Source organism: Lethenteron reissneri, chromosome 31 (assembly GCF_015708825.2).
Source record: "Lethenteron reissneri isolate LAM-NWPU_2019-01 chromosome 31, ASM1570882v1, whole genome shotgun sequence".
NCBI classification, from domain to species: domain Eukaryota; kingdom Metazoa; phylum Chordata; class Hyperoartia; order Petromyzontiformes; family Petromyzontidae; genus Lethenteron; species Lethenteron reissneri.
In genome coordinates this window covers 2619646-2632033 of record NC_083809.1, presented here as the reverse complement: position 1 = coordinate 2632033, position 12388 = coordinate 2619646, and the positions used below count along the sequence as shown (strand labels likewise).

General features: G+C 49.9%; 1 protein-coding gene across 2 annotated transcripts in view; it reads left to right on the top strand.

The window, feature by feature from the left end:
• Nucleotides 1–12388, top strand: part of LOC133349663 (beta-chimaerin-like) — a 65609-nt gene that overhangs the window by 13806 nt on the left and 39415 nt on the right. Inside the window, exons 1-2 of one of the 2 annotated variants that reach the window (XM_061563289.1) lie at nt 4109–4225; nt 5220–5912. In XM_061563289.1, the coding sequence (XP_061419273.1) occupies nt 5781–5912 (132 nt within the window). In that variant the 5' untranslated portion in view covers nt 4109–4225; nt 5220–5780. Of the gene's footprint in view, nt 1–4108; nt 4226–5219; nt 5913–12388 lie in introns of those variants that run through there. The other variant, XM_061563290.1, reaches the window with a different exon arrangement.

The window sequence follows — 12388 nt, the reverse complement described above, 5'->3', positions numbered from 1 at the left end:
TATCTAGCTCAGTGGGCCTTACCTAGTAAAATAAAATAAAAAAAGTTTCAGTTTAGTTGAATTAAGTAATGATATTATGATCATCATCATCATCATCAATGGCTTGAGCAAGCAATTTCAGGGCTGCCCCTTTACCTTCCCCGCACCGCACGCGCGCTGCGGGGCGGTCGGGGTTTTAGTGGATGGGGGCAGCCCGCAAGTTGGAAACCGCTGCCCGTGGGTCAGTCCTCCCACGGTGGGCGTCAGCGCGCAGTCCATTAGCGGAGCTGTCAAGGGAACCCGGCCCCGTCTTTCTCTCGCGGATCGCTGCCGCACCTGCCGGCCAACGATGAGAAACGATCCGAAACATTTCGTCGGAAATGCGAAAGGGTTGAATGTGCCTGCAAAAAGGGTGCTGTTGTCGTTCTGCGCCTTCACGAGCCCACGCTGTGCTCCCCCTGTGCTCGGTGTCTAACGTCAGCCGGAACAGCCCGGAACAGCTCATTATTTTAGGTCACGCCAAAAATCTATCTCGCCTCATTTCGGCCTCGTGATTTACGTAAACCTCCTGCTCCATAGGGTTATAGGAACATCGGTTGCAATAATATCGTGGTGGTGCCTCACGCCGATTTAATCCCTACTCCAAGCCAGCCGAGCAGCGTTCCGGACAATATCGAGTGAGGAATTAAGACCTAACTGTGGTTCTCAGACTCCCACAATGCACCTTTCACTGAGTCCCACTATGTGGATCAGCGTTGACCGTGGCGCTCGCTTAAATGCCTCGGAAGCTCAGAACGCCTCGACGCGTCAACATCGCCGTATCAAAAAGTACCAATGCCCCGCTGCAGTTCAGCCAAAGGGGTTACCCAGTGGCAGCTGCCCCTGTGCAGACGCAAGTTAGTCTGCCCGTCACGTGGCGATGTCGCTGTCGTTTTTTTTTTTCTCCCCTGATTTGGGTATTTTGAAATAAAATTTGGAAAATGTTGGACCATGTCGTCCCCTGCGTACATGGACTGCTCTCTTTTAGAATGAGACGGTAACATCGGCTGCGAAGCAGACGGCACGCACTCTTGTTCGAGACGGCCGCAGCTGGACTCAGGCACCGCGACTCCCGGCAATGAGCGGCAAACGCGCGCTACCGTTCGGCCGCGTCATTCCCTCGCATAATGCACTCAGAAAACAACTAAACAATTTTTTTATATTTAACCAGGTAAGGCCCACTGAGCTATATAACTCTTTTTCCAGAAGCGCCCTGGCCACAAATGATAGCTTAACGAAGTGGCTTATCACGTGGAAATGTATAGCAGCAGCCAAATGCGTCACAATAATTCCCACTGTGCTCTTATCATCTTCACCCACGTGCCACTTCTTGGCAGCCCAGATGGCCCCAGAGACCAGCCGCTCTAAATGCGTTTGGCTCAATTCCACACGCACACTCAATTCAAGGAGCATAAACCGCTGCCGCGAAACAAATACTATTAGCGGTGACGGCTATTTCATCCGTCTGGCAAGGCAACGTAAAAACAATTTTCAATTTTAATAATTGTTGTGACCTCAAAGTATTTTGACCAACGTGGAAACAAACTCGGGTCACGGCCATTTAAGAGGTGACCGGCTGGTTCAGAGGTCAGAGCCATTAGCCGAAACCGCTGATATCCTGGCTTCCAATCTGGGTTTCGGACGCCTGTGGTTCAGCCAGGGGTTTCATGCGGAGTGCATTGATGGTCTCAGCCTTGCCCACCTAATGACTGGACATGAAGCACTTCACGTAAAATGTTACGTCTACACTTAATTTTGGCTGATCTCAGCTTTGAGAATGACAGAGTTCCGCGTGATGGACTTGTTAGGAACGCTCATTGAGGTGACTTCATAAGTAGTTCTACGACGTCGTTTTCCTGGCCCGTTCTCTGGCACAGGGTGATGCACTTCTCACTGCGAGACTTTTGAATGGGAATTTCGTCCCCTCATGGCACGATGTCCCCGGATGCACAAGTGATAGAGATGAAGGAGCAGCCCCTGCAATTATTTGCCTATTCCTCTACTGGCAGAAGGGTGTCCACTAGAGGGCGCTCTAGAGAGACCCCTCGAGAGGGTGTTTGGCCTACTCTTCCATGCTGGTCAGACGTCTTGGAAGACGTGAGAGTACCCACACTTTACGGCACCACACACGACCTGCCAATCGATTAACTGTAGTGGATAGAGGTGGGTGGAATTGAATAAACTTTCCTCCATTGTTTCCATTGTTTCACCTGCCACAATGGGAAATCGGATGGAACCAGCGATCTGTGGATTGCCCAGAGTGTTGACCATTCAACCACGGCGGCGGCAGTGTCCCCACAAGTGAATGGTTGCCTACCACCAACTCAACTCGGAGTGCGCCTGATGTCGGAAGCGAAGCAGGCTTGAGTGTGGATGAAGCTTGGATATGGGTGACCGCCATGCGTCGGTGGTGTCATAGACTGTGGGGCTACGCTATGGGTAGAGGATGGCACAGCAAACCCCACTGTTGTATGTACGGTATGTTGAACCTCTTTCGTACCGTACGTCGCCAACCGTGCTAATCAGAGATGCAGGGGCAGGACAAACTAAACAGAAAAAGCAGTTCTAAAGAAATTCGTTTTTGATCTAGATAAAAAAGTGCATAGCTCTAGTGGCTTCCTAATATCGGAAGAGCGTTCCAGACGGCCGCAGAAGCGCATCGGAAAGTGTGCGATGCGGCGACCGTTTTTGTTCAATGGGTATCCAAACGCCGCTGTGAGGATGATCGGAGTTTGAGTGATGGTTTATAACCCTCGACGAGATCAGCAAGGTTGTACCATCAGTCCAGCGTGCTAACCCCTGCACCAGGGCTGCCTTCCCTGCCCAACTGGGATCAGTGGGAAGAACGCAAGAACAAACAAACAACAACAACAACCACAAAAATTCCCCCCCCCCGCAGGACAGAGTTGTAGATGGAGTTGGGCGAATTATCTCGGACGCTGAGGGCACCGCTGAAGCTTGATGTCCGTCATCCGATCGCTTTGACCACCGCGGCGGCATGGGTCACGTGCGCGGTCCCTCCGTGTCCGCCTGGCGCGCCCCGCGAATTAACCCGCCAAGCAGCAGGGCCCGGGGTCCCTTTGCGCGATGCCCATTTCCAAGTGCGACACATTGCTTGCGGAAAAATACGAAGTCAACGGGAGATAGAAAACAAAACGCAGCATCAGCAGCATCGCCCCATAATGGCAGACTGCTGCGTTCACTTTGCGTCTCGCACTGGGACAGCTGCCGCTAGGCAGTCCCCTTGGCCGGACTGCCGGCAGAATGTTGGAACGGTTGAGATGAAGTGTGATGTATGTACGTGTGATGCGCTTCTTTCGCACCGTACGCAGCCAACCGGGCTAATCGCAGGTGTGGGAAAAGGCGCTTGGGATTTCAGAGGCATTCAATGCTTTTCAGAGGCATTTAAGCAAGCAAGCCCCCTTTTAAATGCAGATCCTTATCCTTGACTGTCCATCAGTATTGGCATAGTGGCCAAAACACAAGGCATTGCCAGAACAATTGGAACACATGTGAGATAAATACAAAGTTAAATACATAAACGTGGCACAAAACAAACTGCAAGCTGTATTATTCACACATGAACTGTAATAGATGCAACGCCAAGCCGTACCAACGTATCCCGACAACCTGCGTGGCGTAGGGGTAACCCTCATCGAGAAGTGGAATGAACAACATCACTGTTACGCATATCTGTTAGATGAAGGGATCGGTCAAATGGCGAGCGAGCCAAACGTCACAGGCAAGGCCCTCTTGACAGTGAGACTCAATACTCAGTGTGGCTCTTCCGGACAAATTCATATCATTATTGCGAGTATTATTATGATCACCGTTAGAGTAAGAACTCGGACGAACCTATATCAGACTAATCTAGTGTCAGCCAAACATCACAAACAGGGCCCTCTTGAAAACGATGCTTGGGACTCACAATGGCCAAGTGCCCTTATCAGCCCCCCGCCCGCCCCGCCTCCTCCACCCCCCGGTGAAACGGGCACCGGTTTCCATTGCGGCACGGGGTTTGAATGGGAGCCGGTCAGGTTACAGGCACATCGAGCGCTCGGGCCAGCGGCGAGCCTCAGTCCCGCGGCGAGGCAGACATGGGAGAGACGCGGCTGGAGCAGAAACGCCTGCCAGGCCCCCTCAGGCGTTCGTCTCACGATCCCGTCCGATTTGTCGAGAAGTCCCTTTGATCATGAAGTCCAGCCCGGTATGTTGTCCGCTCGCTCCTTTAGCGCGACGCGTCGCGTTACGTTTGTTGTTGTTGTTGTTTGGCCTGTCCCACCCCTCTCCCGTCCTCGTCGTCGTCGTATCCTCTGCATGGGTGGGTTTAAGCGTCGTGTCCACCTTGACGCTTGCGCCGTTGACCCCTGCGATTTGCCGTTGACCCCTGCGATTTATCGTCAGCTCGCTAAGGTGCCACGTGGTCACTGAGCCGCGCTCATTCAATGTCAGCATCTCTTCCACCTCCCTCCCCTTTCGATAGGTCGCGTCGTGAGGCCGTGAGGGATGAGCAATGGCTTGGAGGGAGAGGTGGGGGTGGCCTTTATCCAGCAGTGGATAGATCACGCCTGATGATGACGATGACACAACCTCGTTACGTTACAACAATAATTTGCAGCGCTGTGTGGATGAAGCCCCCCCCTCCCCACCCACGCCTTGTCGTTCACGGGGATTGTGTGAACGTACCTCTTCTGTACAGTCTGAGCTGGTAAAGTTGACGGGGAGGAGGGCGGTTAGACGGAGTGAGATGGATTTTTATTCATTTCAAGCGGGAAGGGCTCAGTGAGCTGCCAGGGCAGATTCCGTTCAGATGTCAGTCGCCGCTGATGATGGCTGTGGCGGGGAATCGAACTCAGGCGACCAGGGTTCAGAGCATGCAGTGTTTTTTAACCAACGCTCCTCCCACTATTGTGCAATAAAACGACAACATTGCGGTCAATTTTAACTTTTACATTATTTCGTAAAAAAACATGAAGTATATATACGACCTATATTAACCTCATGTTTACGATACGTATGTTTAAATATGATTCGTTTAACCATTTCACGCAAACGAGGATTCAATAGTACATTTCATGTCCTGCTGGTTGCGCGTTTTCTTCACAAGTGAAACAGGATGAATACACTTCGCACTCAGTCTCTAATTACTTAATCTCCATATTAATTAACCCCCCCACATTCCCCACTCGCGTTTGTTCCAGGAGGATGGTGCGGTGGTCACTGGTGACCCCTGGGAATTTAACCCCGGCACCCGGGATGGATCATGTGACCCAAAGATCAACACCTGAACTGTGGAAACCATTGGTTCTGTCATCATCACCATCACTTGCCACCACCGTCATCATCATCATTCTCATCATCATCACGATCATCACGATCATCATCGCCATCCTCATCATTAACATCATCATCACTATCATCATCGTTATCATCGTCGTCAGCATTGTAATCAATATAGTCATTATTGATGCCATCATTACAGTCAACATCACTGCTATAATTATCTAAAGGACATGAAAATAACAACTATTGTTATTTAACATTCATGACTTTGTTATTGATAATCATCGACATCCACTTTTCAGTATTTCATTCAAATTCGGCGTAACGTTTGAAATAAGTTGGTCATGGCATAAGCACCAGTGATCATGATGTAGCCACCACCTGACCACGATTGCTCTCACCTGACGACCATCAAAACCATCCTCGCTATCATCGTCATCATCATCGTCATCGTCGAGGTCATCGTCGTCAAGGCGGTGATGGCAGACACAGCCCGTCCGCTCGTGGGCTTCGTCGCCATCAGCCGGCAGGCGGGCGGGCGCCGTCACCTCGTCCGAGCTCGCAGGACGCCCGTCTCTCCGTCCGCCCTGGGGCAGGACCCCACCGAGCAGGCGAGGAAACCGCAGCGCCCGGCGGCCACCGTCGTGCTGGGCCCAGCACTCGCGCGCACAGTCCACGGCTCTCAAGCTCAAAGCCAACACGAGTCGTTAGCCTCGGGCTAACCCGACCGTAACCATGACCCAAAGTCAACACGAACCCAAAAACTCACTCGGACCCAGAACACAACCCGAATATAACCCAAACTCAAACCCAATCCTAACTCTAACTCCATAATCTAGGTTTTTTTTTGGGTTAGATTGCGTAAATATAAATGTGTCGTTAAACCCGCCACCACAAGACAGGTTTGTCACGTAGAGAAAAAACATGCCAATTCGTCACTAGTACAGCACACCGGTGTGCTGGAGAGCAAATGCACAACATTTACAATCTGAGTACGACGTTTCGCCAGTAATTACAACGAGCATCATCAGGCGGACAGCCAGATTTGTGGAGAAATCCTCCTGCTTCGTTGCTGAAATAGAGGCGTAATGTGATGACGTCAATTTCGAGCCCTTCACGTGCGAGGGGGGAGGGTTAATGAATGCATCTAAATTACAATGGGTATCCTAACTCTAAACCAACACAAACCCAACACTAACTCTCATCCAAAGCCAACCGAAACCTAACCCTACCTCTAACCCAAACATAATACCAACCCAAACATTAACCCAACACTGACTCTAACCTACGAAAAACCGTAACGAATCACTAGCTTTAACGCAAATCCTATCACCAACCCTCCCATCAACATAAAGCTGACTGCAAACTTAGCCCCCACATGAACTGAGATATGAAAAAATTAACCCGTAAAAACAAAGTTTTTCACTATAAATCCTTTATATGCGTGGCATCGGGGCAGGCTAGAGTCCTCTCGTCCTCTGGCTTGAGATGGCTGCCACCTATGGGTCAGATGATTGTCTGCCACCATTAAGCAATTGGTAATTAAATATTTAAAAAAAATTCCCTAAACAGTGTAAAAGTTTGGAAAAAATTTTCACGAAAATTAATTGTCACGCAAAACGAGTCTGTGTGCAAAATGTCAGCTCGATTGGATCACGGGAAGTGGGTTAAAAAACGACCGAAAGATTTGCACTGGTCGTAAGCAAGCAAGCAAGCACGCAAGCACGCAAGCAAGCAAGCAGGTGAACTTAATATAAAGAATTTAAAAAAGGAGGAACACGAGGACATAGATGAGGCGAGGCACCGCGTTGGCTGTCGAGACGAGCCAGTGGGCTTGAGCAGGCCTCATCGCCCAAGGACGAGGCCGGAGATGGAACGGTGGCCAAAGCCGTGAACGTATCCAGACGACGGTCACCATGGAGACGGTCACCGTGGAGACGGTCACCGTGGAGACGGTCACCGTGGAGACGGAGCGATGAGATCAGCTCGAGTAGAGAAGCAGCTCTGGACCATGGGCAATGGCGAGTTGTTAACTACCTCGCCTGATATACAGGATGTTCCGTGGGTTAGATATCGACCCGTGACGCCTGCTGCTGTATATTTGGAGTTTGCGTGCCTCTCTCCCCGTGCTCGTGTGGATTTTTCCCCGGGTCCTCCGGTTTTTGTCCTGCACCTTTAGAAAAATGTATTTCGAGTATTTGGCCACTATATTTCCACGTGATAAGCCACTTCGTTAAGCTATCATTAGTGGCCGGATCGCTTCTGAAATATCTCAGTGGGCCTTACCTGGTCAAATAAAAATGACATAAATATTTTTTATAGTTCAGTTTTAGAGAGCATGGGGAGGCCTTCATCCAGCAGTGGATATACAATCGCTGATGATGATGAAATAATGTACCATACAATTTGGAGAAAAAAACCCCTTAGGTTCTACATACCTATACAATGCATGCAAACATTAATCCATGAGCAATGGCTCGAAGCATCTAATTGGAACCCGTAAACATTGCCCATACGTCCAACACTAATCCCCGGCGACGTGCCCTTGGCTGCAGACTGACCACACAGCGCTTTTAAAATTGCCGCCCCGCTTTAAATCAAACTCACGGTGAACGCGCAGGCTCGGTAGTAAGCGGACACTTTCGGTACATTGTATCGCCAACCGGTACAATTTGGATGACGAGGTGAGAGCCTTTGCCACCGGGCCACCCAGCCTCTCCACACTCAGGCCCCTGATCCAACTTCCGACACCACGCATTCAGCCCCGAGCCATCCAAGCGTAGCGCACAGGACCCGGCGAAATCGTTCCATCCGAGCCAGGAAAAATTGGCCGCAGAGCCGATGATCGCAATACATTGTGTGCACAGACAATGCACGGAAGTCTCTGCACTTAGCTTTAAATTAAAATCTATATATACACACGTGAACATTGCGGAGTTATGAAAGCTGCCGTCAGCAAAGTCAGGTTATATACTGTAGCGTGCCCAGCAATGCAATGTCGGATGAAAGGATTGGTATTTGATTCCTCGGCAGTGCCCGTGTGTGGATTTCTTGTCGAGGCAATCCTGATTAAGGTCGGTTATCTTACGGGATATTGTTTTAGGGTGGAGCTGTGGCGCAGTGGCTAGCAAGCAATGCTCTGAACATGACAACCCAAGTCTGAGTCCTCGCCAGGGCTAACATCAGTGCAGTGAGGTATACGAAATGGTACAGAGTTTCACCAACTTCACCAACTCGCACTGACCAGCTTGGTGAAGTATAGTCAAACATTATCACGCCATCCAACTCAATATTTATTTTACCAGCTAAGGCCCACTGAGCTATGTAGCTCTTTTTCAGAAGCAACCTGGCCACAAATGATCGCTCAAGGAAGTGGCTTATCATGTGGAAATGAATGTGGAGGGAAACACTGGAGAACCCGGACAAACATCCACGCGACCACGAGGAGAACATGCAAACTCCAATTATACAAGTGTCAGTGTCGGGTCCCTGGAATATTAACCAAACGACTAAATGAGAATTATACGTAGCAATCGTCCCCCCGTACTGGCAGTATGATGCCCATTTTCAGGCCAGGTGCATTGTCATGTTGTGTCCACAGGGGCAGCTGCCACTGGGGGTGCCCTTTCCAATGTTAGATATAAGATGTACAGCACCCTGAGACTCACTGGCCTATAGGAGGGCACTTTATGACAGAGAAAAAAAATCATGGTCGTCGTCATTATCATCAGACAGACATGGACGCTCTTTAGACGTGAGCAGATGAGACACAAGCATGGCGATGCCTTCGTCCAGCAGTGGATTGACAGAGGAGGGCTGCGAGTATTCGGTTGAGACGTCACGCCTTCCCCCATTGGCGCAATTTGCAACTTTCCCCGTCGCGAGGGTTCCGTCCGCCGCGGCTGCCCGAAGGAAGCGCGCGGGTGTTTAACGCGCGAGACGCAGGAAGGAGAGCTTTCAACTCGTAATGGGACGGAAACGCGCTGCTAAGGAACGCGCTCCTAACCTCGTTGGGGATCCGGTAAAATGTTCCAAGGCGGCGATTAAAGTTTAAACCACGTTAACGGCTGGGGGGGGGGGGGGGGGGCAGCGGTGACAGCGAGTGCCTCTTTACGATGTCATTTCCGAAGGAGGCCGCCTCCGCTCGGATCGATCGCGTGCATAATTCATCGAGTTTCGCGAGCGTTTCCGCTTCACCCCCCCCCAACACCCCCCCACAACCGCCTCAATTCCGCCCTCGTCTGAGCATCGATCTCCGATGTCTCGTCGCAGGCACGGTCATCGCGGACGCTGCCAAACGCGGACATCGCTACATTATCGCCATCGCCAGAATGATTCGCGAGGCCAATGCGTTTTGATCGGCCCAATTGAAATGTATAAACTCCTGGGTTTCATTTCTTCGCAATTCGTTTTTTTTTTGTTTTACTCCATGAGACTATTATGAGATTTCCAGAGCAATGTTAGCCAACGATATTTATTTAAGCAAAACTCTACACTCGTTTCGACCTTCCGGATCCTATCAGTTAGGGTCAGGATTGTTAAACAAATTCCGCTCGCTTGTTGGGTTGATTTTGTCAAAAGCAATCACATCTCGAAAATGGGGTCCCGGTTTGGTGCGAAGAAGCAACATTTGTTATAAAAGAAAAACTCTAATTGTGCACAATTTTGAGAAATTGCGGGTAATGTACAGAGTCCAGATTGTTTCTCCACAGAAAAAAGCAATGGACGAGTTAGTCCATCAGCCGAGGGGCTTGTCAGAGCAGTGCCATCCAGCGCCATACGTCGAAGCGTAGGCCGTAGTTCTTTACAACAAGTTCCGCGACGACTGTACAGACAATGTATGCATGAGAAAGAACTCTTAATGCCCTGTACTTTTACCAGGTTTTTTTTCTTTATCGTAAGAGAGACCGCTTGTTCCAATGTGCCACTAAACTGCTTAAATGTCGAACAGCTTCAATATCTATTTTCCTTTCAAATATTTCTGTCGTCTTTTAGTCCACCACCAACTCACCCCCCCTTTGTTCAAATTGCGCAAATGGCATCGTGACATTACCCCTCACAAAGCTCACGGAGCAGTGCAGACCCCCCCCCCCCCCCCACGTGTGTTGGAGAACGGCTGCTCAAAGGAGATTTTCTTCTTCGAGCAGAAAACTACAAATAAACCCTCCCAAGTGTGGCCCCCTTTGTTCCCTTGCTCACAGAGCACGGGGTGTACTTCTCCACACGCACTCTACCATCAGATTGGCTTTGTCCGCATTGGCAGTCAATACCGATGGTTGACATTTCCCAGAGCTGAAGTTTTTAGGCAAATTAAATTCACAGCAATGTTTTTTTTTCCGCTATGGCGTCGAAGCTGAGACCATCGGTGGCTATGAGATGTTAACTACCTCGCCTGGTATGCAGGAGCTCGTGGGTTCGATCCCGACCCTGACGCCCGTATATTTGGAGTTTGCGTGTCTCCCTCCCCGTCGTTGCGTGGATTTTTCTCCGGGTCCTCCGATTTTTCCCTCGACATTTAGAAACATGCGTTTAGAGTATTTGGCTGCTACACATTTCCACGTGATAATCCACTTTCGTTGAGCTATCATTTGTGGCCAGGTCGCTTCTGAAAAAAAGCTAGAAAGCTCAGTTGGCCTTACCTAGTAAAATAAAAAATTGTTTATAGTTTTATCAACTTGCTGATACCAACCAAACCGGTTGAGTCAAAAGCGGCTGGAGCTTAGATTTGAACCGAGGATCTGAGCCACACCGCCTCAGTTCTTTGACCTCTGAGCCAGCCAGGGCTTCATTACTGCTTCGTACATATTTAGTTTGTTGTCCTTCCCCCGCGGTCAGGAGAGAAACCCGATTCGTGAATCCTTGGGTGTGGGATTTTGAGTGTGGGATTTTGGGTGTGGGATTTTGGGTGTGGGATTTTGGGTATGGGATTTTGAGTGTGGGATTTTGGGTGGGGGATTTTGAGTATGGGATTTTGAGTATGGGATTTGGAGTATGGGATTAATAGTGTGGGATTTTCAGTGTGGGATTTTGGGTGGGGGATTTTGGGTGTGGGATTTTGAGTATGGGATTTTGAGTGTGGGATTTTGAGTATGGGATTTTGGGTGTGGGATTTTGAGTATGGGATTTTGAGTGTGGGATTTTGGGTGGGGGATTTTGGGTGTGGGATTTTGAGCGTGGGATTTTGGGTGTGGGATTTTGGGTGTGAGATTTTGGGTGCGGGATTTTTAGTATGGGATTTTGAGTGTCGGATTTTGAGTATGGGATTGTTAGTGTGTTGTTGGTGGGGGATTTTTAGTATGGGATTTTGAGTGTGGGATTTTGAGTGTGGGATTTTGGGTGAGGGATTTTGGGTGACGGATTTTGGGTGTGGGATTTTGAGCGTGGGATTTTGGGTGGGGGATTTTGGGTGTGGGATTTTTAGTATGGGATTTTGAGTGTGGGATTGTGAGTGTGGGATTGTGAGTGTGGGATTTTGGGTGTGGGATTTTGAGTGTGGGATTTTGAGTGTGGGATTGTGAGTGTCATCGCCTCATAATGCATGGGGTGTAAATTTCTCTTCCAACAATCAGGACCGGTACGTCGTGGTAATTGCGGTGGGCCCTGCAACACCAAATGTCCCCATGGCCCACCCGGGGTCACTCTCTTGAGTCGTGTGATCACTGTTAAGGTGGTGGCCCCCACACCCCATCTGCCTGCAAGCCAAACACTCGCACGCACACACGTGGAGTCTCTAGGCTCAGCGAGGCTTTCCTGGAAGAGGAGCATTGGTATTATTAACCCAGGTCACTTGGATTAAAGCACAGTATGGAGACCACTGCAGCACTACTCCTCAATGGACGGTGGTAGTAGCGTAGCTATCGAGTGCACAGGCAGGTGCAACTGCACCGGAACTTACGGAGGAATGCGGGGGGGGGGAGAGTTGATGGGGTGAATTTGGTGCGGGGGGGGGGGCATTTTATCCCTTGCAATACGGCCCATGCCAACCATGCAACACTACTCATGGTGGTACAGTGGTCAGCATAGCTGCCTGCCATCTGTACGTGGTCACCACGCAAAAACACAACTACCCCCCTTATAGAGCCTTTGA